The sequence below is a fragment of the Myotis brandtii genome, unplaced genomic scaffold (assembly GCF_000412655.1).
Source record: "Myotis brandtii unplaced genomic scaffold, ASM41265v1 scaffold115, whole genome shotgun sequence".
In the NCBI taxonomy this organism is placed as follows: domain Eukaryota; kingdom Metazoa; phylum Chordata; class Mammalia; order Chiroptera; family Vespertilionidae; genus Myotis; species Myotis brandtii.
In genome coordinates this window covers 14705187-14731940 of record NW_005353967.1, presented here as the reverse complement: position 1 = coordinate 14731940, position 26754 = coordinate 14705187, and the positions used below count along the sequence as shown (strand labels likewise).

The window sequence follows — 26754 nt, the reverse complement described above, 5'->3', positions numbered from 1 at the left end:
CTGTGGGGTTAGAAAGATACCCCAGGAGGTTATCTAAATAAAATTTGCTTAAATTGACCAGTGAGTCCTGAACGGGTCGACTACAAAGGAGACAGTAAGGAATTGTTAGGGATGACAGAACTGTTCTTATAACTTGACTGTTGTTGTGGTTGCCCAACTGTTCACATTTGTCAACACTCATAGACTTGTACTTTGAAAGTATAAATGTTATTGTTTTTACCTTATGTCTCTGTAAACCTGTCTTTTTTTAAAAAAGAAAAGAAAAATGTATTAGAACTTAAAAATTAAAAAAAGGCCCAGCCCAGCTTGGCTCAGTGGTTAGAGTGTCATAGCCCTCCACAGAAGGGTCTCTGGTTCAATTCCGATCAAGGGCACATACCTGGGTTGAAGGTTTCCAGCCCTGGTTGGGGAGCATGCAGGAGGCAACCAATGATGTGACTCTCTCACATCCATGTTTCTCTCTCTCCTCTCTCCTCTCTCCTCTCTCCCCCATTCTCCTCCCTCTCCCTTCCACTTTCTCTAAAATCAATGGGAAAAATATCCTCCAGTGAGGATTAACCAAAAGAAGAAGAAGAAGAGAAAAAAAAAAGACATTGTTATCTGCTTCATGAGGTAGTAATTAATTTGTTGGAAATGCTAAGCCCAGACTGGTTGACCATCTGGGGAATGTTTGGGAAGGGATTCTTGCTCCTGCCGCTTCACTTAGTGCTCACTCAGGACATGTTTGCTAAAAGTTAAAATTAACTGTTTTCCTATAAGAGTAAGAATCTAGGATCTCAAGCAGGAAAACTATTTTAACCTACTAATGTCTTCATTACCAGTTCCTATATTAGACTTTGACCCCCTTTTTAAACACTTGACAAAAATAGAATAGGCATTAGAAAATTATCTCACCAAAATATGATTTTATTTTAGGTAGATGGGGGCAACTAATAATTGAAGAAAGCAGAATTTCAAGCAGGATGCAAAAGAAAGTTAATTATCCTTTTATAATGAGAGAGTGGGTGGCAGTGATTGGATCCAATTCTGGTCAAATAATCACAGGACACCTTCCTTGGTTCTAGTTCACGAATGCACTCAAACCTTTTGCTAATTATTATAACACCTTGCTTCATTAATGAGATTCCCAGTCCACATTACAGGCTCTGGAGCCAGCTACGTGTTCTTTTTGGCATTCTTTCTTTCCTCCCTTTACCCAGTCACCCATCTCCATGTCTGCCCGGCTCAGGGACTGTGGTCTCCATCTGGAAAGCCTGTTGCCACCGGATACAGAATTCAAGTTCAGGGTGGTGGCTCTCATGATCAGATAAACGCTGTGGAAAGCTTGCTCAGTCATATGGAAGAGTCAGTGCTGCCGCTAAATGGTGGAGCAGATGAGCTCCAGGCTCTGGCGTCTGTGCCTCTGCCCTGCTCAGCCGGGAGCGCTGTCATCTGTGACTCTGAGAGAGCTGATGGGCATTGCCACTCGCACCTTCAACAGTAGCCTTTATTTGAATCCCATGGAAGAAAAGCTGTGTCTCTCCCCCCTCGCCTTTTTTTTAAATCCTCACCCAAGGACATGCTTAGAGAGAGGAAGAGAAACAGAGAGAGAGAAGCATCAATGTGAAAGAGAAACATCCATCGGTTGCCCTCAGCACATGCCCCAACCAGAGATCAAACCTCAACTCAAACATGTGCCCTGACCAGGAATCGAACCAGCAACTCTTCAATGCACAGGATAACACTCAACCAACTGAGCCGCTTTTTTTGCCTTTTTTTTTTATGAAATTGGTCACAAATAGGAAATCCCATGTGACTTTTACGTTCTGTGTAATCATAGTGAGTCTCTGGTGCTTTTCTTTTCCCTCTTGACCAGGGGTCCTCAAACTTTTTAAACAGGGGGCCAGTTCACTGTCCCTCAGACCGTTGGAGGGCCAGACTATAGTTTAAAAAAAAAACTATGAACAAATTCCTATGTACACTGCACATATCTTATTTTGAAGTAAAAAAACAAAACGGGAACAAATACAATATTTGTATTTGCATGTGGCCCACGGGCCGTAGTTTGAGGACCCCTGCTCTTGACTTTTGTGTAACCACTCTTCCCTTCCGAGATATCTCCGAGGCATCAGACTTTTGCCCCCTTGTCAGTTTTGCAGCCTGTAATTCTGCTCTCCTTCCTTCCTGGTGACATTGGTCTTGAATGAGCAGCAATGCAGGCAAATGCCCTGAGGAATCCTGAACATAGCCTGATTTTTTAGGAGAGTCAGCCTCTCAATTCCTGCTAATTCACTAGTCAGGATTTGGCTTCCTAGGCAAGTTCTGTCTTTACCTGGCCATCTCCCTTAGCACCGTGGACAGAGATCCTGCAGCCCTGGTAACCAGCTTTCAGAACTAGAGCTAGAACCTGAGAACATACTTCTTCATTCTCTCCTTTCTGTAACACTCCTTCCTCCAAGAAATACTCATGTCTTTAAAATTGTTGTAAGTTTACTTATATTTTATAAATTGGAAGCTCAGAATGTCTCTGCCGTCATGAGCACAAACATTGTTGGGGTTACTTGGGTTGCATTTGTTTATCCTTTGCACACTCACAGTTTGCCTAGCTTGGCAGCCTGCTGGCCTGGACAATAATAACGCTTCTGTTGAGGTGAGCAAACAGCTGATGGTGTGGGGCACGGAGGGGACTCCTACAGTGGCTGCCTGTAATCTGCCAGGCCAGTGGTCAGAACAGGCGAGAACAAAGGCCAGTCTGTTTGCAAGCAAATTGGAAAATCAATGTGTTAGTTGTGTTCTTGTCTCTTTGCCTTTCTCCTGGCTGACAGGGAGAATGCTGGTCCAGCAGCCTGCAGACTCATTCCAGGCAAGTACCCACTCTGGAGACTTACCTGCCTATCATATTACCCCTGGCAATTCTGAAAAGGGCCCAAGTTTATCTGTCTGAACTGCTTCAAAAATCATTGACAGAGCGATTCTTTCCAAACTCACTATCCAAACCTGGGCCCTTACTATGTCAATATTTTGAGTTGTATATTTTCTAGATAGCTACTCCAATAAATTGTGTGCTAATTTGTTTTTTATCATTGATGTGGGCTTGGAAGGGAGTTTATTTCCTGCTTGGCTGGGAAAGGCAGGAATTGCACTTTGGGCAGCATATGTCAAGGTATATGAGGAAGTGTTTTCCTCTTATTCCTGAATTTATTTGATGTCATTTAGTTGAGAATGTTCTCGCCATGGTTGTGTATCTGGAGTATTAGGTTTAGAGAGGAGAGATCGTACTGAGCAGCCCTGTCCCAGGAGGGAGAGAGTAAACTTATTAAAGACCCCTGTGAGTCTGCTGACAAATCAATCTAAAGGGCTGCAGTGCACAGTTGATTATATTGGAGGTGGGAAGTCTTGTAACTTTCCTTTAGGCTTCTAAGAAATAAACTGTGAGAGAAAAGACTTTTCTGTTCTCTGTGTGAAGTTAGCCTCACAAGGTTAGCAAGTGGTTTAAAACCGATTTTGATTTGAGCTTCGAAGCTTTTACTAGTATAGCCAGGTCTTATCAGTCTTTGTCATTCTTGCTCAAAGCCTAACAATGGACAACTGGTCAGAGAAAAGGATGTTTTGCTGGATGTGGTTGTGGTGCTCTTATTTTAAAGTCCATCAAAAAAAAAAAAAAAGGTGGAAGAAAGCATAGAGGGGATAAATGGTGATGGGAAAAAACAATAATTTAATTTAATTTTTTTAAAAAGTCCTAACTCTTTAGTGGTTGTTGGAGACATCCTAAAGTGGAAGATTAGATTGTAAATGAGGATTAGGTTTAAAATAATCTTGGGTAAAGGAAGTAATTGACATTTTTTATTTTGTTTTGTTTTCTTTTAAAAGGAAAAATGTACTGATCCTAACATCATTACTAACAAAAACACCTCCTGGCAACTAGCAGTGCCCTTTTAGCACTTACTGTTCCACCTGGTGTAATTGTTCAGCTTTGTATACTTTGCTTTGGAACGAGATTATAAATGCCCCAAACAGGTAGTTTACAGTTCTTCATATATACCACAGATGTTAACAAAATGATCAGCACATGATAGCCTTTAATAGGTGTTGAATAAAGCTCTTGTTTTATTGCTGAAAACCTGCCATGGGCCACGAATGGTGTCAGGCACTGAAGAGCCAGGGTTGAGCAAGTCAGTCACTGCCCTATTTGCCCAGGGAGGTTACAGGCTAACAAGGAAACATCTCCATCATTTAGGGAATACACCTGTTATGTCATGACTTTTTTGTTTAAAACGTAAAATTAACTTTTAATTGGCCATTATACTTTAGATCTCAGATTTTTTCAGAGTAAGCAGGAGAAGAGCTCAAGTGGCTCAACAATTGATTTTACAATGTGAGGAAAGTCATCCTATATAATAAAAGGCTAATATGCAAATTGACCAAATGGTGGAATGACTGGTCGCTATGATGCACACTGATCACCAGGGGACAGATGCTCAATGCAGGAGCTGCCCCCTGGTGGTCAGTGCGCTCCCACAGGGGGAGCACCGCTCAGCCAGAAGCCGGGCTGACAGCTGGCAAGTGCAGCGGCGGTGGCAGGAGCCTCTCTCGCCTCTGCCACGGGCCTAAGCCAGCAGTCAGACATCCCCCTAGGGGTCCCAGACTGCGAGAGGGCACAGGCCGGGCTCAGAGGACACCCAGTACGTGAATGTCATGCACCAGGCCTCTAGTGAAATAATAAAAGACATATTTTGTTTTACTTCTCTGCAGAGGATCTCATTAGATCCTCTGGCACCTATATGATGCCTTTCTTTGGCCAGATCACTCTCAACCTGAACACAATTTAACCAGTTTCTATCTTTATGCTTTTAAAGGGGTTAATTCTGTAGAGAAAGATAGAGACATTTTCTAGGCAAATCTAAGATATTCAAAAGACTGGAGAGGGCTCGATGACTCTAAATCCATAAAACATCTTCAAATCTTATTTTTGCCTAATCTCTCTAATAGAAGCACTAATAAATAGCCTAAATTAAATACTACTTCTCACTTTCCCTTTTTCTCAGCTTTTACTTTGGCAGAGAACTTGTTTAGCATGAAACTGTCCCAGTAGCAGATGGCAGGAAGGAGCAGGTGGCAGATTGAATAAACAGTCTCTGAAAAACACTGGGATACGCCTGTAGCCCCAATTCTCAATCTGGCACAAAATCCTTGCACTCCAAGTTTTTGTCTTGCCTTTTTGTTTTTAAGAAAACACTTTGATTTTTGTAGAGCCCAGAGATTGACCTGCTTCTATCAGGTTAAAGAAAAAGTGGGGACTTTAGCTGACATGATGTGATATTTGAAGATCCATCCCAATCAAAATAGATAAACAAAAAGAGGACTGCAAAGCCCCTTATATTGTCTCTGCTCTGAGGCTTGTGGCCTGGACCCGCCAAGAGCAAGAAGCGCTCTGACCCAAAGTGTTACCAATGTGTGCAAACTTAAGGCAAGAATAATGTTCGGAATGCCTTTCTTTGTGGCAACACTGTCATTACATATGCCTTAGCGTGGATTGCCTTTTAAAGCCATGTGGGGAGCAGTAGGAAGCAAGAGGAGGCAGACTGAAGAGCTAGAGCAGAGCTGTGAAGAAGGTAGCAGAGCGGGACTGTGGGTTCCAAAGACCTGGGGGACCTGAATGTTAAGTTTTGCTTAATTTTCATTATTTTTTCTTCTTTTTTTTCTTTTGATTCATTGATGAGTATGCCAATCTCTCCTAAGTGCCACAAGAAATATCAATATGACACAAAGCTAATTCCCTCTAGAGTTGCTCTGCTCTTCTATTTTTCTTTTTTGCTTCATCTGTTTTATTGTGAATTTCTAAGAGTCAGCTTCAGTTCCACATCTCTCTTCTAATGAACTATGTATTCAAATAACACCATGGTTAGTATTTCTACCAAGTCATTTTTCATAAGTCTCATATTAAAACAAGATATTGATTTAGGGGTTATTAAATAAGGAATACCCATTTTACAATCTTTTTGTTATTTATTTATTTATTTTTTGCCTTCTCTTTTCCATTTCAGACTTTATGGTTAGTGAGTTTTAGCCGCGAATTTTTGTAGACTGTTGACTTTTATGACTTTGATCCTATTGACTACACATCTGTAAATACCTAAGAGAAGCACCTGCTGATGGAAGATGTATTTTGGCATTGACATTTAAGAGTTAACACCTGTTTTCTCTCTCCTTCTGCTCTGTTTAGATTCCGGCACAGCCCCAATTGCTGGTACTTGAGAGACTGGACTATCCACACCTGGATTAGGCAGTGTCTAAAATATGGTGCACAAGACAAGGCCTTATATACCCTTGTAAATAAGGTGAGGGCTCTCCTGGCGTTTGCAACTTGTTCTTCTGAGTTTAGAGGATACGGTGTTTGAACCAGCAAAAATAATACAAGAAATAACTTTTAAAAATTATTTTCTCTCAGATGTCCTTTTTATAAGGGAGCTGGATATAAATCAACACATTAAAAATAAAATTCTTGTAGCTGCTGCTTTCTCAGCACAATGACTCAGAAATGGGCAAGTAGAAGCAAAGGTAGTCCACTCAGGAGAATGCTGCACTGATGCTCCTTTCATTCTTGATCCCTGGGCCTTGGATTTCTTACCTGGCTTCCTTTGGTGAAGTTTATGGGGAAAGTCAAGGCCCTAGTATTCATACTATCTTACACATTTTAAAGAGACGTATTCCAAGTTTACTCAAAGCATGTCTGCCCTAGCAGGTTTGGCTCGCTAGTTAGAGCGTCGGCCCGCAGACTGAGGGGTTGCAGGTTTAATTCTGGTCAAGGGCACTGTACCTCAGTTGCAGCCTTGATCCCCTCCCCAGTCTCTCCCTCTGTCTCTCCCCTTCCCTTCCACTCTTTCTAAAAATCAGTGGGGGGGTGGGGGAGGAATATCCTTGGGTGAGGAATAACAAACAAACAAAAAGGCATGTCTTCTCAGTTCCCTGACCCCTACCCTCAAAGGCATAATGCTAAGTGAAATAAGTCACTCAAGAATAAAGTACAAAATAAGCAAAAATTTAGAATGTTGTTATGTGAGTTTCAAGCTACAACACTATAAAAATACTTTAACAATAATTCTATGAAAATTATTGTTTCTATAGTATCATTGGACATTGTATGTTAAAACTCAAAAGGAAATACTAATTTTGTTTTGGGTAGTTTTGTCTCCCATGACTTGGGCCCAATTAAACTTAATATACATTGCAGAGAGTTTGTATGTGAGACATTGCATTGGGTATGGCATTGTCTATAAAAATGATTAATATCCTGCCCTTGCCTCAGGAAACTTATAATTTAACTAGAGGCCCAATGCACGAAATTCGTGCAAGAGTAGGCCTTCCTTCCCCCAGCTGCCAGCAATGGCTTCCCTCTGGCACCCAGGACCTGGGCTTCCCTCGCAGCCCCGGCTTCGTCCAGAAGGTCGTCCGGAAGGACATCCAGTCTAATTAGCATATTACTCTTTTATTATTATAGATAAGGCAGATAAGCAGATTCACTGGTAAATCTAATATTGGGCCCCAGGGGAAAGAGTAGATTAAATCCTGCTCTCTTCAGTTCATAGTTTTGTAACACAGGTTATACTAAAAGAAGAAAATTCCTGGGCAAACTAAGCAAGAAGGATCTCAAAAGGCAGAAAAGTCTGTCTTGTTTTCTGCTTTTCCTGCTCTTTTATGGAAACAACACTCAGGCTATTACCCCAAAAATTCCACGAGTTACCTGTAACTTCAGGCAAATAATTTATCCACTAAAACTTCAGGGTTCTGGCCAGCCCAGCATGTCTCAGTGGTTGAGCATTGACCTATAAACCAGGAGGTCACAGTCTGATTCCCGGGCGCGCATGCCTCCTGGGTTGCAGGCTCGATCCCCAGTGGGATACGTGCAGGAGGCAGCTGATCAATGATTCTCTCTCATCATTGATGTTTCTCTCTCTCTCTCTCTCTCTCTCTCTCTCTCTCTCTCTCTTTCTCTCTTTCTCCCTTCCTCTCTGAAATCAATAAAAACAAAAAATATTAAACAAAACACACACATAAAACTTCAGGGTTGTGTGCCCCATTCCTGGAGATTCTGATTCTGTAAGTCTGAGGCTTATGAATGTACACTATTAAAAGCATTCCTGAACAGTCCATATTTGGAGAAATCTGGATTCTCAAATGTTCAACTGCTTGTGAACAGAACATCTGAGAAGCTTGATTAGTACTATTTCATTAACATAGTTCTTGGGTATTTAAAAACCAGACAAAGAGACAACAAAGAGATAACAAGTACTGGCAAGGATCTTTCTGGAGCCCAGGTATTGGTCATTTTTTAATGGACTTTCTAAATTTTTTTAATGGACTTTAAAAAGGGAACCCTTGTGCACTGGTGGTGGGAATGTAAATTAGTGCAATCACTATGGGAAATAGTATGAAGATTCCTCCAGAAATTAAAAGTAAAACCACGATATGATCCAGCAATCCCACTTCTAGGTATATATCCAAAGGAAATGAAATCACTATCTCAAAGAGTAATATGCACTCCCATGTTCATTGCAGCATTATTCACAATAGCCAAAACATGGAAACAGCATGTCTATTGACAAATGAATGAATTAAAAAGTATGGTCTGGCCCTAGCTGGTTTTGCTCAGTGGATAGAGCATTTACCTGTGGACCAAAGGGTCCCTGGTTGATTCCGATCAGGGCACATGCTCGGGTTGCAGGTTTGGTCTCTGGTGGGGGATGTGCAGGAGGCTTGCAGGTTTGGTCTCTGGTGGGGGACGTGCAGGAGGCAGCCGGTCAATGATTCTCTCTCATCATTGACTCTCTCTCCCTCTCCCTTCCTCTCTGAAATCAATAAAATACTTTTTTAAAAGTATGGTCTGTATACACAATGGAATATTATCCTATATAATAAAAGGCTAATATGCAAATTGTCCCCCTGACTGGGAGTTCGACCAAGAGTTCGACTGGGAGTTCAACCAGGGGACGGGGGTGGCTAGCCAACCACCCGCAGCCCCTCCCCTGGAAACTCCTACCCCCGATCGCCCCCCTCCACCCTGATCAGGGGTGGGGACAGCCAGCCAATTGCCCCAGCCCTCCCCCAGACCTGCCCGGCCCAATCGGCCCCGATCAGGGCGGGCTAACCGGACCCCACCCATGCACGAATTTGTACACTGGGCCTCTAGTTAAACTATAAAAAAAAGAGATCCTGCAATTTGTGAGAACATGGATGGAAGTTAAGGGCATAATGCTAAGTGAAATAAGTCAATCAGAGAAAGACAAATACCCTATAATGTCACTTATATGTGCAATCTAAAAAAAACAAACTCATAGAAAAGGAGTGTAGAATGGTGGATGCCAGGGGCTGAGGGTTGTGGGAAATGGGAAGATATTGGTCAAAGGGTACACATTTCCAGTTATAAAGTGGATAACTTCTGAGGATCTGATGTACAACATGGTAACTATGGTTAACAATACCATATTGTATAGTGTGTGGTGAAAGATGTGTTAACTAATCTTATTGTGGTGATCATTTCTCAATATCATGTGTATTAAATCATATTGTACACCTTAAACTTAAGCAAGTATAATATGCCAATTACACTTCAATAAAGGTGGGGGAAAACAGTCTAAGGGCCAGAAAATGTTGCGTAAGGTGATAATGTGTGCTTTCTTATGGGAGTCTCTTTTTGCATTGATATTCATACCTTATAAAAAGAATCTCTGAATCAGTGGAGTATGTGGGAGTGGGGGGAGTTGGTTTAAGTTTTTTGGTAGTTTTTTTCAGTTTTTTGGTTTGTTTGTTTACCTATGATGAGGTATTAGAATTGAGTTTTATTTTTCACATATCAATTGTCTTACATCAAACACCTCCCACTTTCTCACCCCGAGTAGCAGTCCCAGTTACCAAAGCTCATGAGTCACAGCTTCTCTTTCCCTGTCACAGAGGCTGTAAAATGATAGTCAAATATTTTAAAGCTGATGGTGGCAAGTTTCATCCTGAATAATAATAGGCATATATTATAAATCCAATTAAACTGGATGTTTTCCTCTTATTTTTCTTTTCATTTTCATTACAGGTTCAATATGGAATTTTCCCAGATAACTTTACATTCAATTTACTGATAGATTATTTCATAAAGAAAGAAAATTACCAAGGTAAGAAACCAAGCCCATTTATAATGGGGCTTCAGCTCCCAAAAAGAAGTAGATGTAGTCACTTTCCCTTTTCTTCTTAATGATATCCCTTTACATCACTCTTTTAGTCAGAGATAGATTTGTAGTTGATTTGACATGCCACTTGCCCAGAGAGGAAATCATGTCCAGGTTTTTTCCCCTCTGAGTTTCTTACATTTCTCTTCTTCATGTCTCTTTAGGCAAAGGACAGTGAGTTTAATTAAGCAAAAAACCCTGCCTGAGCTTCCATGGCTAGTCAAGTTATAGTGATGCTGTTATTAGCTTGCCCCTTTTTCTGGGCACCATTTGCTAACTTTGTTTAATTTAAAGTACAATTGTATTATTTAAAATATAAAACTATAAAACCAGTTGACTCATCCTGGAAAGAGCAGTACAGTCACTATGAAGGAGCCATTTCCTCTCCCTGGGACTTTATTACTGAACTAGTGGCCTGGTGCACAAATTCGTGCACATTGAAAGGAAATTAATTAGAAGAAATATTTTAATATCGCTCTTTGCCCTTTCTCTATAATAGAAGTGTCAACCAAATTCACGATCAAAAATGACATATCGAAACACCTGTGCAATTGGCACCAGCAAGAGCTTTATATGTATCGCACATGCCTGAGTCAACTTAGCCTTTTATAGATATAGAATAAACTTGCTTAATTAGACCTGCTTTCTGATTTAGCTAAACTTTTCCCAGCCCAGTGAAGCACTCCAACTTCTCTTTCAGGTAATTGTCAGCAACACAGCAGTAGCAGCAGTGTTTGACTATATTCTGCGCAGTGAGAAAACCTGAAGTCATTTTCAATGTCCACCATTTCTTACTTCTTTTCAGTCGGGTCAAGCTTCTAAGCTTTCTGAATCTCCATTTTCTGGCTAATGAAAAGAAAATAGGATTCCACCAAGTCTCCTATCTACCTACTCCAGGACTTATGTGAGGATCAAATAAGATGAGGCATGGGAAAACACTTCACAGACATTTGGTTAAAGTGTAAAATGTTTCCACCTGGCTATAAAGCAAGCCGTGTTCCTGGGCTGAAGAAACTCCAAGGATGCTATTCGCTAGGGAGAGGAAGCTGGGCATTGCTACGTGACGTCATTACCTGGCACCGACAGCCACGGTTTCCGGGCTGGGCTGGGGGCCACATTTTGTGCCATAGGGTCTCAGCAGCATCGGCTGCAATTTGGTGGGGTGTCGCTCCAGGGTGGTGGCGGGGCCTGTGTCCCACTTGGAGGAAGCCGAGCGTTGCTTTGTGGGCGCCAGGTCCGCAGTGTCGTTTCTCTGTAAATGGCCAGCGTGCATCACGGCAGCTCCTGCATTGAGTGTCTGCCCCCCCTGTTGGTCAGTGCACGTCATAGCGACTGGTTGGACGGTCACTTAGTATATTAGCCTTTTATATATATAGATCTGTAAATAAGTGGATTGATGATCTCTGAGATCTCTTTACCCCAAATTCTCTGATCCCATGACATTAATTTAAAGTGGCTCTTTCACCTCAGCTGCAATAGGGGAGCCAAGGAACGATGGTGATTGCAGCAGACTCTACAGAGTGGTCAGGTGGGACCCTGACAGTCTCCAGTGGAGTTCTTTTTCTAAATGCAGAGTAAATAATATTGAAAATGTTTAAAGTAAATTTTTGATTAAGATTATTATCATTTATGGCAAAAATTAGAAAAAATGTATTTTTTGTTGTTAGGATAAGAAATATCAAAGAACATAAGTGATTATGGAGGAAAATTAAAATTAATTATATAGCCAATATAATTTTACTTCTCAAGCGGATGGAAATATAGAATATAAATAATGACAGATAAAGTAAATTTGATTTCTTTTTCATGTGTAATTTTAGATTCAGTGAACAGATACTGGCAAAACTACATTTTTAAAAAAACTGGATTTTTAGCTTTAATTTTGCTTTTAAAATATTGTTTTATTTGCAGTTGGGTTTTTTTTTTTTTTTCATTTTTTCTTTCTTTCTTTCTTTCTTTTTTTTTAATCTCTTCCAGGTCATTACTTTGCTACTGACTAGATGACTTCCTGGTCTGTTTGTCTATCTCAGTTTCCCCATTTATAAAAAGAATATAGAAATTCTTGCTTGTGGCCTCATTCCAAACCATGACAACATGTACAAAACCAGCTGGCTAGAAACAGCTGCAAATCAGTGCTAACTCTTATAATTATGAGTGTATGCAAAAATTGGTTAACATAACTCAGTCAGTCAGAAATATTTGTGTCTGCTAAATGCAGGTTCCACATTTTAAATCAATATTAACATTCTCTAATTTAACAATATTAAGAAGAGGAAATTGTTTGAACTTGATTTTCTTGGCTTCTGTCTATGTTGTGGAATATTGAGGGAAAATAAAAATTGCTCAATGTCTGTCTGATCTCCTATGACCAGTGTTCATGTGGAAACAAATACGTTGTATATTACACTCAGGTGCTTATAATTTATGAATGAGCATTTTCCTTTCCCCTGTTCAAGTCTTTTAAACTGAGTTCAATAGTCCTCTTTATATTAATCAGTTTTTTGTCTTTGAAATAATACCTGGGATTGAGGATTGCTTCTAGCATTTGTCTTCTTTTGCCCTAACAAGGAGAAGGTGCCAGAACACAGAATGGAGCAGTCAGCCCGGCCCCACTCTGCTTGTCAGGGTGATCTGGAAAATATATTTGCCTCCTTTCTGTGTGCCTGAGCTCTTCCAGCTGATAGACATGCTGCCTTAAATTTGCTTCCCAGTGTATGAGGCATTTTCATATATATTATTTTGTTGGACTGTCCAACAATCCTTTGAAGTAGATGGGACAAATGATATTTTATCATTAGGAACTTGATGCTGGGAGAAATTAAGTGGTTTATTCAATGTCCTTGAGGAGAGTGGTACAGTAGTACCTGGTTTAGTGCATACAAGTATGTACAATAGAAGCTAAAGGTTTGGGAAGAACTAGGAACACAGCCACATTTTTTACTTCTTAATTCTGTTTATTTTTCTATCGTGCCCCATGTTTTTATAAGAGTATTTATAGTTAAATACAGATTTGGTGATGTTACCTGCAGCTAATTTGCTCTCGTTTTCACTTTGATCTTCCTGCCAGATGCTTTATCCGTGGTTTTTGAGGTCATGATGCAAGAAGCCTTTGAAGTACCTTCCACACAGCTTCTCTCCCTCTATGTTTTATACCACTGCCTGGCAAAGAAGACAGACTTCACTGTAAGTGATCTACCTTCAAGCAGTTCCCCAGAACCTTAGAAAAAGCAGGTAGTGGCTACTGGGCAGGCTGAGGTGGCCAGAGGAAACCCCGGCTCTCGGATCTGGAAAGAGCTGTCTGCTGGGCAGCTCTGTGGCTGTGTACAACGAGGAATGAGTGTTTGCGCTCCATTGTAGTTAGTGCTTTCTAACAAAGTGGAACTGGATGTCCTCCACTCACGAGAATCGCAAGTGAAAGTGCTTAGGCACGTTTTGAAACTATCTAGTTCCAGTGCTCTTCAGAAATGGGTAACAGATAGTCAGTGAGAGCTGGACCTGGCATATCAAAGAGGAAATGAGGCTGCTGACTTTGACCACAACCCTAGGTATTAAATACCAATTATTTAATTTCTATCAGTACTTTCCTAAGGTTACAGTGGGTCAATCCAGAATGTCAGGTTTTGGTTTTATCCATTAGGTTAGGTATTTAGTCATTATTTATTGCTGTCCTAAGAATAACAACAGTGATAACACAATAACTAGCACTTTATACCAGGAAATTTATTAATGCAGTCAGTTCTCACAACTTTGTACAGATGAGAAGGTTGGGGCACAGGGATGTCAGTTAATAGCATGAAACTGCCTTATGAAGCCAGGAAGTCTGATCCTATTATCTGCCCTTAACCTTAAATGTAACATTAAAAAATTCTGATTTGGGCCCTAGCCAGTTCTGCTCAGTGGCTAGAGCGTCGACCTGTGGACTGAAGGGTCCCGGGTTTGATTCCGATCAAGGGCCCATGTCCAGGTTGTGGGCTCAATCCCCAGTAGGGGGCATGCAGGAGGCAGCTGCTGATCAATGATTCTCTCTAATCATTGATGTTTCTATCTCTCTCTCCCTTCTCCCTTCTTCTCTGACACCAATAAAAAAAAAATTTTTTAAATTCTAATTTGGGTAAGAACTGAAAATGTCATCTAGTCCAGCCCACATTCTAAAGAAGTTATGGTGTGTTTGCTTTTCTAAGATGAGTGTTAATAGCCTATGGCAAACACCATATTCATTATCTCATTAAATATGTATTAAGCACCTATAACATTTCATACCTGTGCACAAAGGTAAGCAAACATTTCCTGCCTACAATCTAAGAAGATTACAGGCATTTAAAAATGAAACACACACACAAATATAAAATTATGACTATAATGAGTACTACAAAGATGTGGTCTATGAAAGGCTATAGGAATTTTTGTTTGTATTTTAAACTTAGATAGGTTAGGAAAGGCTTTCTTATGGAAATAGTTCTCGGGTTAATATTTGAAGGATGACTAGGAATTAACTGACTGAAAAGGGGGAAGAAAATCCAAAACATGTGCAGAAGCAGAAAGAATATGGTGAGCAGAAAGGGACTGGAGGAAGATAGGAAGATAATCAGTGTAGCTGCAACAGAGAGAATGGAAGGCAGCTGTAGGATGAGACAAGGTAGTAAAATATAGATCATGCTAAGCTATTTGTCTTCATCCTAAAATAGTGAGAAACCATTGAAAGTTTTTAGCAGAGGTGTGACATGATCAGATTTGTATTAAAAAGATGCCTCTGGCTGTAATGTGCATAAAAGACCAGAGTGGGACCGGGATGGCTGTGGTCAGAGCACTTAGGAGATGATTATGGTTGTCTGAGCAAGAGATAATGGTAGTTTGGGACCAGGATGTGGTGGAGTTAGAGCGTAGCCAATGGACATATTTGGGAGGCAGATAAGATGATGATGAACTAGATGTGGAGGCAGGAAAATGGGGGTCAAATCTTATCTCAGTTTCTGGCTTGTGTATCTGGACAGAGGGGTTGCCATGTGTTTGCAAAGGGAACTCTGGAAAAAGACTGGGTTTTATGAAGAAAATCATTAATTTAGCTCTGAAGTATGGCTCTGAAGATTTTGCATTTTGAGACAATCGAGATTGCACAAGGGAAATCAGGAGCTTAATGGAAAAATCTGGATATAAAATTTATACATCCATGTGTAAATGTCTGAAAATGAGCCACAGAGCAAAAAGGAAATAGAAATGTGCAGACCACAAAACCCACGGGAAGAGAGTGGTCTGCAGTATAGCATGCTTCTGAGTAAGATGAGGACCTTTTTAAACTTCATTAAATGCAGTGGCATGAAGGCACAAAATAATAACCTTGTTTCCATAGAATAATGGAGCAGGAAACCAAATTGGAGTGGATTGTGGAGTGAGTTAGAGGTGCAGAAGGGAGACAGCAAGTGTAGGCAGGTGTTCTGAGATGTCTAACTGAAGTGGAGTGGAGCAGGGGGTGGGGGGAGAATGAGGGTTTGCTTTGTATTAATGGGAGAGGCAGAAGCATAAAATGGAAAAACCTAGAGGACATTGGTGAAATAGCACCTGACTTAGTCCATAACCTACTAGTAATATTTCAGCCATGGTTGCATTATTCTCAGACCATTTTTTTAAAAACACTTCTAAGACACTCATTTTGTTTTTGTTTGTTTTCACCTTTTTAAAAGTCCTTTGGGAGTATGGCCATTCCTGTCGCTGTCACCACGTTGCTTGGCTCCCAGCACAGCAAGGATACCGCTCACTTGGCTTTTCGCCCTATTGCATTCTGATACTTAGACCATGGTTTCCTTAAAGAAAAAAAAATGTTTTTAAGGCTCATTTATTATTCACTGGCCCCTTTTCTTGCAGTTTATGTGGGGAAATCAAACCTATAGTGAGTGATTTGCTTTTGAAACTGAAAGGACCTGGTCCTTAATCACCAGCAATTTCACTTATCTGTGCTCAGAAGTGCCTGGGGAGGCTTTGTTTCTCTCCCAAGGCCTTTGCTTTTTTCAGACCTGAAGAAATTACACTTTTGTCGCACAAAGCCCATCCCCAGGAAAAAGCTTTGGGTGCCCATTAACACCTGGGGTGCCTCACTCACACGGAGTTGCAGTTGTCAGGCAGACCGCATTCATTCCCTGCTTCCTCCCTGACCTCTGTGCGCAGACACCAGTGCCGGGCAGCCTGAGCTTTGTGTTCTGTGTTTCCAGGCGAGAGCCGGGCTCAGGCCAGTGTGTACTCGAGTGGCACTGAATGACCCCAGCTCTCGTGTCTGGGGCATTGCCAAGGCTCTCCTCCGGGCCCGATTTTCCAGGGAATCCCTGTCACTGCTGTTGCTGTTCTGCTGCAAGCTTAGCAATGCTGTGGTGTTGCCCCATTTTCTCATGTCTCAAAGGCTCCAATTTTATTGAAGTGTAATTTTGTGCCCTGGGCTGAAAGAAATGATCACTAAGTGTTTCTGATTGCCTAATTTATTTTTGATAGGCACAGATCTACCTAAAAGCAGCCTAATAGTTGTATTTATTTTAACACTGTCAAATGGGAATCCTGTTGTTGCTGAATTGTTTAAAATTCAAAAGCTTGCTCCATCATGTCATAGCCATGGGAGTGAACGTGAGGCTGGCAGCATGTCAGTTTTTGTTGATTGCCCCAGGCAATGTTGATCCAGAGTATACTCTTTATTTTGGTTTTGTTTTGCTTTTCTGATTGTAAAAGGAGCTCTTATTCATTGCCAAAATTTTAGAAAATAAAGAAAAGTACAAAGAAGAAAACCAAAATTACTCATAATTTCACTACCCAGAAATCTGTTAACATCCTGTGTTTTTCATTAAACATAAATACCTTTTATTTACAAAGTTGTGATTATAGTGTATCTATAGCTTTATTTTGCTTTTTTAACTTAATGCTATGACATGTTCTTTTTCCTCCATGTTATTAAAAATCACGTTTTTGCGTAAAGTAGTCATTGCTTGTCTGGACAGTGACCTGGTATATTCTGTTGCAGTGGGAAGAGGAGAGGAACTTCGGTGCATCCCTGTTACTCCCAGGCCTAAAGCAAAAGAACTCAGTGGGTTTGAGTTCCCAGCTGTATGGCTATGCACTTCTGGGTAAGCTAAGTGATCCTTACAGATATTGTGCTTCATCGGGATAACTAATGCACTCTTCTCCTTCACAATAAAATTATAGTTTGATTTAGATTTGCTAGTAAATTCCTATACAACTTTCACTTTTAAGCACAAAGAAATAACCTTTGGTGGCCTTACTGTTGCCAACTTGCAAGCTGAGAACTAGTGCTGGTGGCCACAGATTATATTTAGTGGTAATCGTGTGAGGAAGGGCTAGAGCGCAAAAGGAAAGTTCCGGCCCCCTTTTGGGAGAACCAGCCAGTAGAATCTTCTCCAGTATTAACATCTTTCTCTCTCTTTAGATCTGAAGTCCAGGGAGTAAGACATTGAGAGTTAGGGTTGAAGTCCTCTCCTTGGTATTGTTTTTGGTGAGGGAAGAGAAACTCAGCGCCGCTGGTAGCACTTCAGGAAAGCAGTGAGTGGCTCGTTGGCACAGTGTGGCTGTGCTGTGCGGGGGAAGGGCCCTGACTGCCCTGGACCAGCCAGGTCAGGAGGCGAAGCCTCTGCGGTGTGGCCTCAGAACCTGGGCTTTGTGCAATCAGGGCAAGTAAGATTCAGCCTTAAATGTGCCCTGTTTGCAGAGGTTTACTAAGTGCAAATTATGTCATTATTCTTCCAGGCTTTGTCTGACTTGATAGGCATTTGAGGAAGCACCTTCTCCTGATTAATCATTGCTTCTCCTGACCTTTGTTTTTTGAAAATCGTCTCATTGGCTATTTCATTACTAAGGTGTAAAAGTTAACTTTGAGCTGCTTATTTTGTTATAGCAGTTTGGCTGCCTTTGAAGTTTATCTTCAATAGAATGTAATGTGGCATCCTTGGAGGTTGATCCTGATATAAAGTGACTCAGGGAGGAATTTCAGAGTTTACCAGACGGGCTGTCAGACTCACGAAGGAGTTGAACACTTTTAAGAAGTCATATTCTCCTTATTTGCCATCTCTTTTCAATTCTGATTTACATGTTTTTGCCTTCAGGTGTGCATTCAAGTCTATTATACTATAGGAATTATTCAGGAAGTTGTCAGGGCTAAGAAAATGTACTTTGTTGTTGTTTCTGAGCAGAGGCCCTGGGGCATTGGGACTGGCAGCCGTCCCATTAGAAGCTGTTTGCTCTTGTGTCCTGTGCTGGACAGCCCCTCTCACCTCGATGGCAGCCGCTTCCCAGAATGTGGCCACAGTCTGGCCCCAAGCATCTTAAAGCTCTAAAGTTAGCTGTCACCTGATAAGCTTTGTCTATTTATGTCCTGCTAGAGCTTTTCCAAATCCTCCTTCCCAGGAAAGATAAGTGAAGGTGGATTTGAGACCTGACAGCTCAAGGTGACTTTGGTCATTAGTGCAGAGGGGGCTCTGGGCCCCAGGAGTACAGACAGTGCCCACCAGAGGACCCTGCTGTCTGCATCCTGAGGTTCCAGGGGGGATGATGGTTTGAGGTACCAGGAGGAACACTCATGTCCTGAGAGCCAGGATGATGCGGACTTTATGCCTTTAGCACTGATAACGCTCAAGTAAAGGACAAAAGAGCAAAATGGGATTTTTTTATTTTTCATGAGGACAGTCAATGGGACGTTGGGAGCATTTCAAAAACTGTCCCACATTTCCTGGCCGGGCAAGTTGTCCAATGTTGACAAGATTTTCAAGTAGGGAAGTTGTAGAATTTTTTTCTGAGGAAGATTTTGTTCTTAAAACAAAAGTAGTGTTTCAGTTGTTTGACTCATTTTATAAGGGCAGCTCCACTTAGAGGCAGATATATCAGCCTCTCTAAATTACCCTCAGCCTACGCTGCAGACGTCCTCATGATAATCCCCACCAGTCCAGGTGAAAAAGAGGAGAAACAAGTTCATAAAATTGTGTATTAAAAAACATATTCAGTGAATCTTACCACATTCCGCACCATCCATCTGAAACGTCACAGGTGGCTGGGTGGGGTTGGGCCCTCAGCTCAGATATGAAATGATCCTTCTCTGTTTCTAGAGCTGCCCGGTGGGTGTGCGTGGGTGCCTCTGTCTCAGGCCTAGTGGGAAGGCGTGGCTGAGCTTTCTCCTTGTTCCTTTGGCCACAGGGAAGGTGGAATTGCAGCGAGGGCTGCGGGCTGTGTACCACAACATGCCTCTCCTGTGGCCACCAGGCTACCTTGACAGAGCCCTCCAGGTGATGGAGAAGGTGGCCTCCTCCCCAGAAGATGGAAAGCTATGTAGAGAAGCGGTATGTTCCTCGTCCTAATTCAATGGGAGTTAGCCACCTCATAAGTTGTGTTTTGTATTTGTTTTTATTGTCTTTCCCTGTCCCCTACTTCTTTTTTATTTCTGTAGAATCATGTACTTATTCAGTTGAAAAGGAATGAAAAACCACAAACATTCTCAATGTTACTGACCAAATGTACTAGAAAATAAGATTATTGTTGACTTTGTAGTCCACTGTCTAGGAGGGAACCTCTTCCCCTCCCCTGAGTTCAATAAAATACTGCCCACTCCCCAATAAAATCTCTGTGGCAGCCCAGGAGAGGTTAAGATTCCACTTAAAAACGTTGGCCTTTCTGTACCCTAGAGCCCTGGGAGACTAAATGGCAACTTTTCCTGAGCCCACAGAAATGAATCTGGGGACTAGAGATGGCACAGCCTTCTTTCCCTTCCATTTATGAGTTCCATGGTGAATGCCCAGTGCTGAGACCCGGATCAGATGTCCCTTAGAGGTCAAGGCGTTCGTGCTGCCTGGACTAGGAGGCTGTCCTTCAGTCCCAAGCTCATCTCTCTTAGTCACCGAGGACTCTTGACACCAGTTACGAGACTTAGCTCAGGCTACAGGAGATGAGGGATCTTAGAGCCACATGGCACTACACCGCACAGTGGAAGCCAGTGTCCACTCCTATCCAAGCAGCTTTTGTGTCAGAGTGGTTGTTTCCTTCTAGGCTGTGAAAGTTAACTGTGAGCTGCTTACTTGTTTTACCTTGACCCTGATCACTAGGACTCGCCTTTTGGCTTTCATTTCAGTCGGGAGATGTACAAGTCTGGTTCCTGTAGTGGCTCTGCATGCTAATGTCTAGCGAACCATTATGTTCTTTGCCAGGTTTATAACAGCATACACACTTCTAAATATATATTCCTACTTAGCCCTGCTATAGTCAGTGCTAGTGATTGAAAACAAAATTGTACATCAGTACTTTGCCGAGGAAATAGTCCTTCTACTCTGAGCCAGATTTGCATTCTTTGTGTTCTGACTTAATAAGAATGTGATTCAGATGTCAGCAAGAATGGGGCATGTGTCAGGTTTGAGTGCAATGTATTAGTGCCATTAAAAGGCCTTGGAGTATTTCTGGATTTTTGCTCTAACGTGGCATGGACAGAATTAATCTGTGTTGAAACAGGTGCTAGGGCTGGCTGTGAGGTTGTTTCTGTGCCATCTCTGATGATTAGTCCCTCTGGGTCGAGGAGGTGTGCCCCAAGGTGAAAGTGGTGAGGGACAGGGGACAAAACAAAGCCTCTGTTGTATAATTTACTTCCTTTCTAAGTCACAGACACCACCTCGTGAAAGTGAATTTCATGTGTGCCTCTGGTCTTTGCCAGCAGCAATGTGGGTTGCGCGGATCCCTAATTCACAGATACTCTGCGAGCTAACATCTGAAGGAGGCCCTCGCCGAGGCTCAGAAGCTTCACCGTGCATTCGCGGTGGCCTTTGTTGGTTGTGGTCTATGCTGGTTTTTCTTTGCCTTTTCTTTCTCCCAATTCCAAACTGACTACAGAAGAAAGACCTGGAGGTGGGAAGGGCATTCTTTTGTGCCCACTGAGCATAATTCTTGGATTCCTACCTGGTTGATTAAATGTAAAATCAAATGCCCTTGTGCTGATTCATATACAAGTAATTCTGCGCTTGCTTATTTGTACCATTTGTTTTGTACGAAGTTTTCCATGCCATCCGACAGGATGTATCCAATGGAAATCATATAACCATTTCTGTTAACTATAATTTGATAAGAGAACTCTTCTCACGACTTTTTAGATCCCGGATTTCCTTCTTTTCCCTTCTCCAGCCTCTCTTCTCAATGTGCTCTCAGGGCCATGAGCTGATGATTCCCTGCCCCTTTCTGCCCCACAGCTCGACGTGCTGGACAGAGCACTGCAGGCTCTGACGGCTCCGGCCCAGGAGTCCTCAGAGGAACAGCCCCAAGGAGGGGAGGACAACAAGGGCCCAGAAGAGCTGGTGGAGCAGTTGGACGTGGAAGAAACCGAACAGTCCAAGCTTCCCCGCTACCTGGAGCGATTTAAGGTTAGTCACGGCACTCAGCTGTGCATTAAGCATGCTCTCTGCCTTAGTGATAGACAGGCAGTCCTTTCATGCATTAATGTCACACACAAAGGCGTTAAAAACTGACATCAAAAATTGCATTTTTATTGCTTCACACAGGAAGTGGTCTTAAAAGGAACAAATGTAAATTTCTAGGCTCCTTTTTGTACTTGAGCTAATGGGTCGCCGTTTTGTTCGCTAAGGCAGCATGTCATTACCCCTCATCCCTGACATGTGTCTGGTGGGTCGGTAATAGCTTGCCTCCTCCTAGCCATCACCTGACTCCAACCCCGAGAGGAAAGGATCTGGTCCTTTCTCCATGTTGTGCTAAGCGTGCTTGACAACCCAGAGATGCAGGTAGGAATTACCAAGCCACACTTGAGCAGGATGAAGGTTAGATGCAGGCATCTTCCTCTGCTCATTTTGGCGGCTTGGTGTTGTGTAGGAGGCCATTAGAAATGCTCTCTTGTCCCGCATGGAAGATGGAAACAAGGCCACTCTCCCTTTCAGCAGCCCTGAGCACTGAAGCTGCCTTTGGTAGCTCTCAGCTAACACCCCCAAAGCCTCTGTGGTCGTCAGGAAAGAAGAGCCATGTTCAGAGTTTAAACCAGCGGTTCTCAACCTGTGGGTCACGACCCCTTTGGCAGTCGAACGACCCTTTCACAGGGGTCGCCTAAGACCATCCTGCATATCAGATATTTACATTACGATTCATAACAGTAGGAACATTACAGTTATGAAGTAGCAACGAAAATAATTTTATGGTTGAGAACCACTGGTTAAACCCTTGGCCTCTTATTTGCTTTTTCTCATCTATTTTGTGCAAAGAGAACAAAAGTGCTACCCAAAGGAGAACTCTTTGTATGAAGCAGAAACCATTCACATCCATGCCAGCTGACCCATTATGTCACTTTGGAATGAGAGATGTACATTTCGCCAGATTATTACCTTTACATCTTTTCCGTAATTATCATGAACCAGCTGTGAGATACCTATTTCCCCGTGTTATAAGGGGGATTCTGTTGTACTTTTAGCAACTGTTTCTTCCAGTATTCTATAAGGTCGTTGCTCAACTTCCCTTTTTATAATTTGAAAACTGAGAAAGAAAGGTTAATCCATGTTCACAGAGAGTTAACAGTAGAGCTGGCTTAATTCTTTTCCAATTAACTTTGCCTAATTTTGAAGATATAGAAAGGCTAAAAAAACAAAATAAAAACTTCTGAGCCCCATAGATTATCATTTACCATATTCATATTGACCAGGGCTGTCACACCGTTACTGAAAATTACCACCTCTTTCTATTGTTTCTTATATACTTAACCTCAAAGAATAGAAATCAGTGCCTAAATTAAATTCTTAGTCCTCACACTTCCAAAAACATTTTTAAAAAAATCAGAAAAAGACAAGAGACAAATACTTATTGACTACTGTCTATGCATCAGACACCACTGCATTTCGTCTGTCCTCACTGTGGCCCTGGGTGACAGATGCGGCTCATCCATGTTACAGGACACCGCAGCTGAGAGAAACCAGCCCATAGACTTTAGACTTGAACAAAAGTTTTCTGACTCAGAGTTGAGTCCTTATTCTGATGTCCCAAGCTGTCTCCTTGGCCTCAAACCCCATGAATAATGATTTTCATCTTATATTTCCTTGTCTTCCTCTTGCTTCATGTTTATTAGTCTCAGGTAATTTGTTTTGGGCCAAATTTTATATGACAGACCCATCACACTGCACCTCTGGCCACTACCTGAAGCCTGTAGACCTGCTCATATTCCCTTCCCCTGGGAGCAGACCTCCTCGCCTGTGCCAGTGAACTGCAATTGTTTGGAACATGGAGCTGTGTGGTATAAGCTATAGTTGGGCCATAAGTGGCTCTCTCCCGTGATCTACATCTTGAAGCACTTAAGTAGATTAGTGTTTTTTGTACTTTACTTCCCCGGGAATACAGTGCGAACAAACCCAGCTGCCATTTCCGATGGAGCGGAGCAGTCAGCACTACAGGCTGACCTGTGAGCTCGGCAGGTGGAGCCCGTGGAGCACAGCACCCGCGGGAGCTGTTAGTGCGCCATTAGCAAGAAGTCCTTGAATGGCTTCCATCTGTTAAAAGGAACGCGCATCAGGCCAACATTTATCTCGGTGATTCTGAAGGAAAAGATGTGGAGGGGCTTCCTCCAGTTTATCAGCCGCTTCTGCCATTTTGTTTGCATCTTTGAGTTCTTTGTTCTTGGGGTTGGCTGCTTGGTTCAGTGCAGGGCGGGGTGGAAATGTTGATTTGTTATGCCTGTGCTGTCATTGTGGTTTAAAACAAGAAACTAGAGGGAATCACAGCATATGGAGTTTCATTTACTGTTTGTAAGTGAAGGGGAAGAAATGACATGTAGTACATCTTAGCCAAATGGCTGGGCTTCGGGGAAACAGAGCAAACACTATCAGTGCCTGGATGGAAGGCCTCTGCCAGGGTCCTGACAGCATGCCTTTTCCTGCAAGCTGGATGTGTGGAGACTTTGCAAGGGATTTACCTCTTCTCCTCCTTGTATCCTTCTTCCACACGCATGCCCTTCTCCTCGTTTTTCCTTTCTTTCCAACAGGCCTTACATTCCCAGCTTCAGGCTCTGGGCAAAGTTGAGTCAGAGAATCTTTTGACTCTAACCACCCAGCTCATCAAAGACCAGCTGCCCGCCTGTGAAGCAGAGGACATCGCCACCTACGAGCAGAAGCTGCAGCAGTGGCATCGGGATTTGTTGTACTTGATTCAGCGGGAACAGGAGTTCAGGGAGAAGGCGAAGCAGGAACACCTGGCTCAGCAAGCAGCAAAGGCGGCTGCCTAACCGGGCCCCACAGCCCAGCCCCACCACAGGGACTTCACCAGCCCCATCATGGGTTCACGGTGACGGTGATGGCAGCCTCAGCCTCCTCCGTCCGCCTTCTCCTTCTGTAAGCCGTCCACCTGTGCGAGGAACACCGAGATGTTCTACAGACAGAGGCCTTGTGTCTGCCCGTGCAGGCTGCCCACTTTTAGTTCCAGAGGCTGTGGAACTAGGAAAGCAGTCAGACTGCAGCCACCAGCTACCTCGGAGCTCCTGATGGGGTGCCAGGGTTCAGGTATCCAGTCTCAAGCACAGGCTTGCGAATGGTCTCTCTCCCCCCACCCGAGGCAAACTGCACATCCCGGGACTTCGGTCCCTTCTCCTCTCTGGGGCCGTCTCCACATTCTCCTTCCCTGTGTCTCACCCAGACCTGAACTGGGAGAAGGTCAGTCAATGGCTTTCAAATTGCAGGAACCTCTGTGGCATTTTAGAATGTACGGACTCTTGAGGAGAAAGCTAGTCTCCTTGGCTGGGAGCTTCTCCATCATGTTGGGGTACCTTTTTCCAACCCATTGTCTCAGCTCCTTCATTAAGTAGGTCAGATGAGCCTTTTGTGCACACACACATACACCACACACACACAGGCTTGTGAACACACATCTCAGAGAAGTTGCAGAAAATCTGGGACAGCATGGGCTTCCAGTGCATGGGAGAATGGGTAATTATCAAACCCTCGGGAGGCCAACATTCCTGGAGTTTCTCTGTGAAAGGGGTTGGGGTAGCTCTTGCTTGCTGTGTAATTTTGCCTTTAAGTGCAGTGTACTTGTATTCTGGATTGCGGTCTTTTATCAAGAACCTGTGGAAATAAATGTTCTTGGATTCTTTTGTTGGATTCTGTTTTCTTCTTCTTTTTTTTTTTTCCTTTAATGTGTTCTTTATCTTTTGAGGAAGGGAGAGAGACATAGGGAATCTCATCATAGTTACTATGATTTTCAGCAACGTATTTTCAACCCTTCTTCTCCATTAGACTGACACTTATGGAAGTCTCACTGTGTGCCAACAACCCCAGCAACCCCATGAGGGAGGTACCAGGAACCCGTTGTAAATGAGAAACCTGAAACTGCGGACCTCACCCTGAACATTCCCTCCATATACACCTGCAGTTAGTATCCCACACGGCCCTCTGCTAGCCAAGCTGGATCTAACTCAGGTAGAGGGCTGTAATCCAAAGCCAGTTCTGACATTTGGTTTATCAAGGGCAGGGCTTCTTCTGCCATTCCCTTAAAGCAAGAGGAAGGTCCAAGATAAATGTAAAGGTACCTTTTTGCCCAGCTGGTGTGGCTCAGTGGTTGGATGTTGACCTATGAACCATATGGAAAAGGGTAAACGGTGGTTTATGTGATTTTGCTGTCTGAGGATATATACCTGGAACCAGGGGTCTTGAGCCCAAATGAAGCTGCTGTAATGTGACCTCCAACAAGGCAGCGGGATCCAACACCACTGTCCCCGTAACCTCGATGGGCCTGTGCAGGTAAGGAAGGGACGGAGTTTAAAATGGGCTCAGGGGGCTTTGGCTTTAGTGATTCATAAGAGCAAAATATGTGGTGTTACTGTCTTTTCATTACATGGTTAGAGCTCAGCTTTTCAGAGTTCTGCTTCAGAGCTGAACTTTTCAAACTCTGAGAATGATAAATGTTTTAAATCTTTTTTTTTTAGAAAATGGGGGAAGAGGAATGCTTTTCAACAGTTTTGTCAGGAAAATTGCCTTTTATTCTAAATAACAGCTTCTTAGCTTGAAAATAACCTTCCTCCCCCGTTGATTTGACCTTTTGGCGATGCCGCATGCCGCCCTGAGGATGTCATTACCTTTATGGTGACAAGGATGTCCAAGCCAAAGGTGGTGGCAATGCCGCTGAGACTGTGGCAGTCACCACTGGGATCTTTGTCTAAAACAAAGCAGTTACTTGGGCTGTGTGTTTATTGTGTAAGAACGTTAGGGGTTCCAAATCCAAGCTGGGCATGTTCACAAACAGTTTGTTACAAAAAAAGCATCTGAAAATAAATTCTATTCTGGGCTTTAAAAGCTAGATCGGATTTAGCTGGTTTGGCTCAGTGGATAGAGCATCGGCCTGTGGACTGAAGGGTCCCAGGTTCGATTCCGGTCAAGGGCATGTACCTTAGTTGCGGGCACATCCCCAGTAGGGGGTGTGCAGGAGGCAGCTGATAGATGTTTCTAACTCTATCCCTCTCCCTTCCTTTCTGTAAAAAATAAATAAAATGTATTTTTTTTTAAAAAGCTAGATCAAGGACACAAGGACGATTTGTGAAGGCTTTATAAAGGGAACCTCACATCCT

The 26754-nt window shown here is 42.7% G+C and overlaps 1 protein-coding gene across 5 annotated transcripts in view; it reads left to right on the top strand.

Moving 5' to 3' along the window:
* Positions 1-25289, top strand: part of MRPS27 (mitochondrial ribosomal protein S27) — an 82912-nt gene extending 57623 nt beyond the window's left edge. For all 5 annotated transcript variants that reach the window (XM_005858001.2, XM_014549522.1, XM_005858003.2 and 2 more), the window contains 7 exons: positions 6203-6317; positions 10061-10139; positions 13261-13376; positions 17191-17293; positions 19371-19513; positions 21401-21571; positions 24181-25289. In XM_005858001.2, the coding sequence (XP_005858063.1) occupies positions 6203-6317; positions 10061-10139; positions 13261-13376; positions 17191-17293; positions 19371-19513; positions 21401-21571; positions 24181-24420 (967 nt within the window). In that variant the 3' untranslated portion in view covers positions 24421-25289. The remainder of the gene's footprint in view (positions 1-6202; positions 6318-10060; positions 10140-13260; positions 13377-17190; positions 17294-19370; positions 19514-21400; positions 21572-24180) is intronic.
* Positions 25290-26754: the final 1465 nt, after the last annotated feature.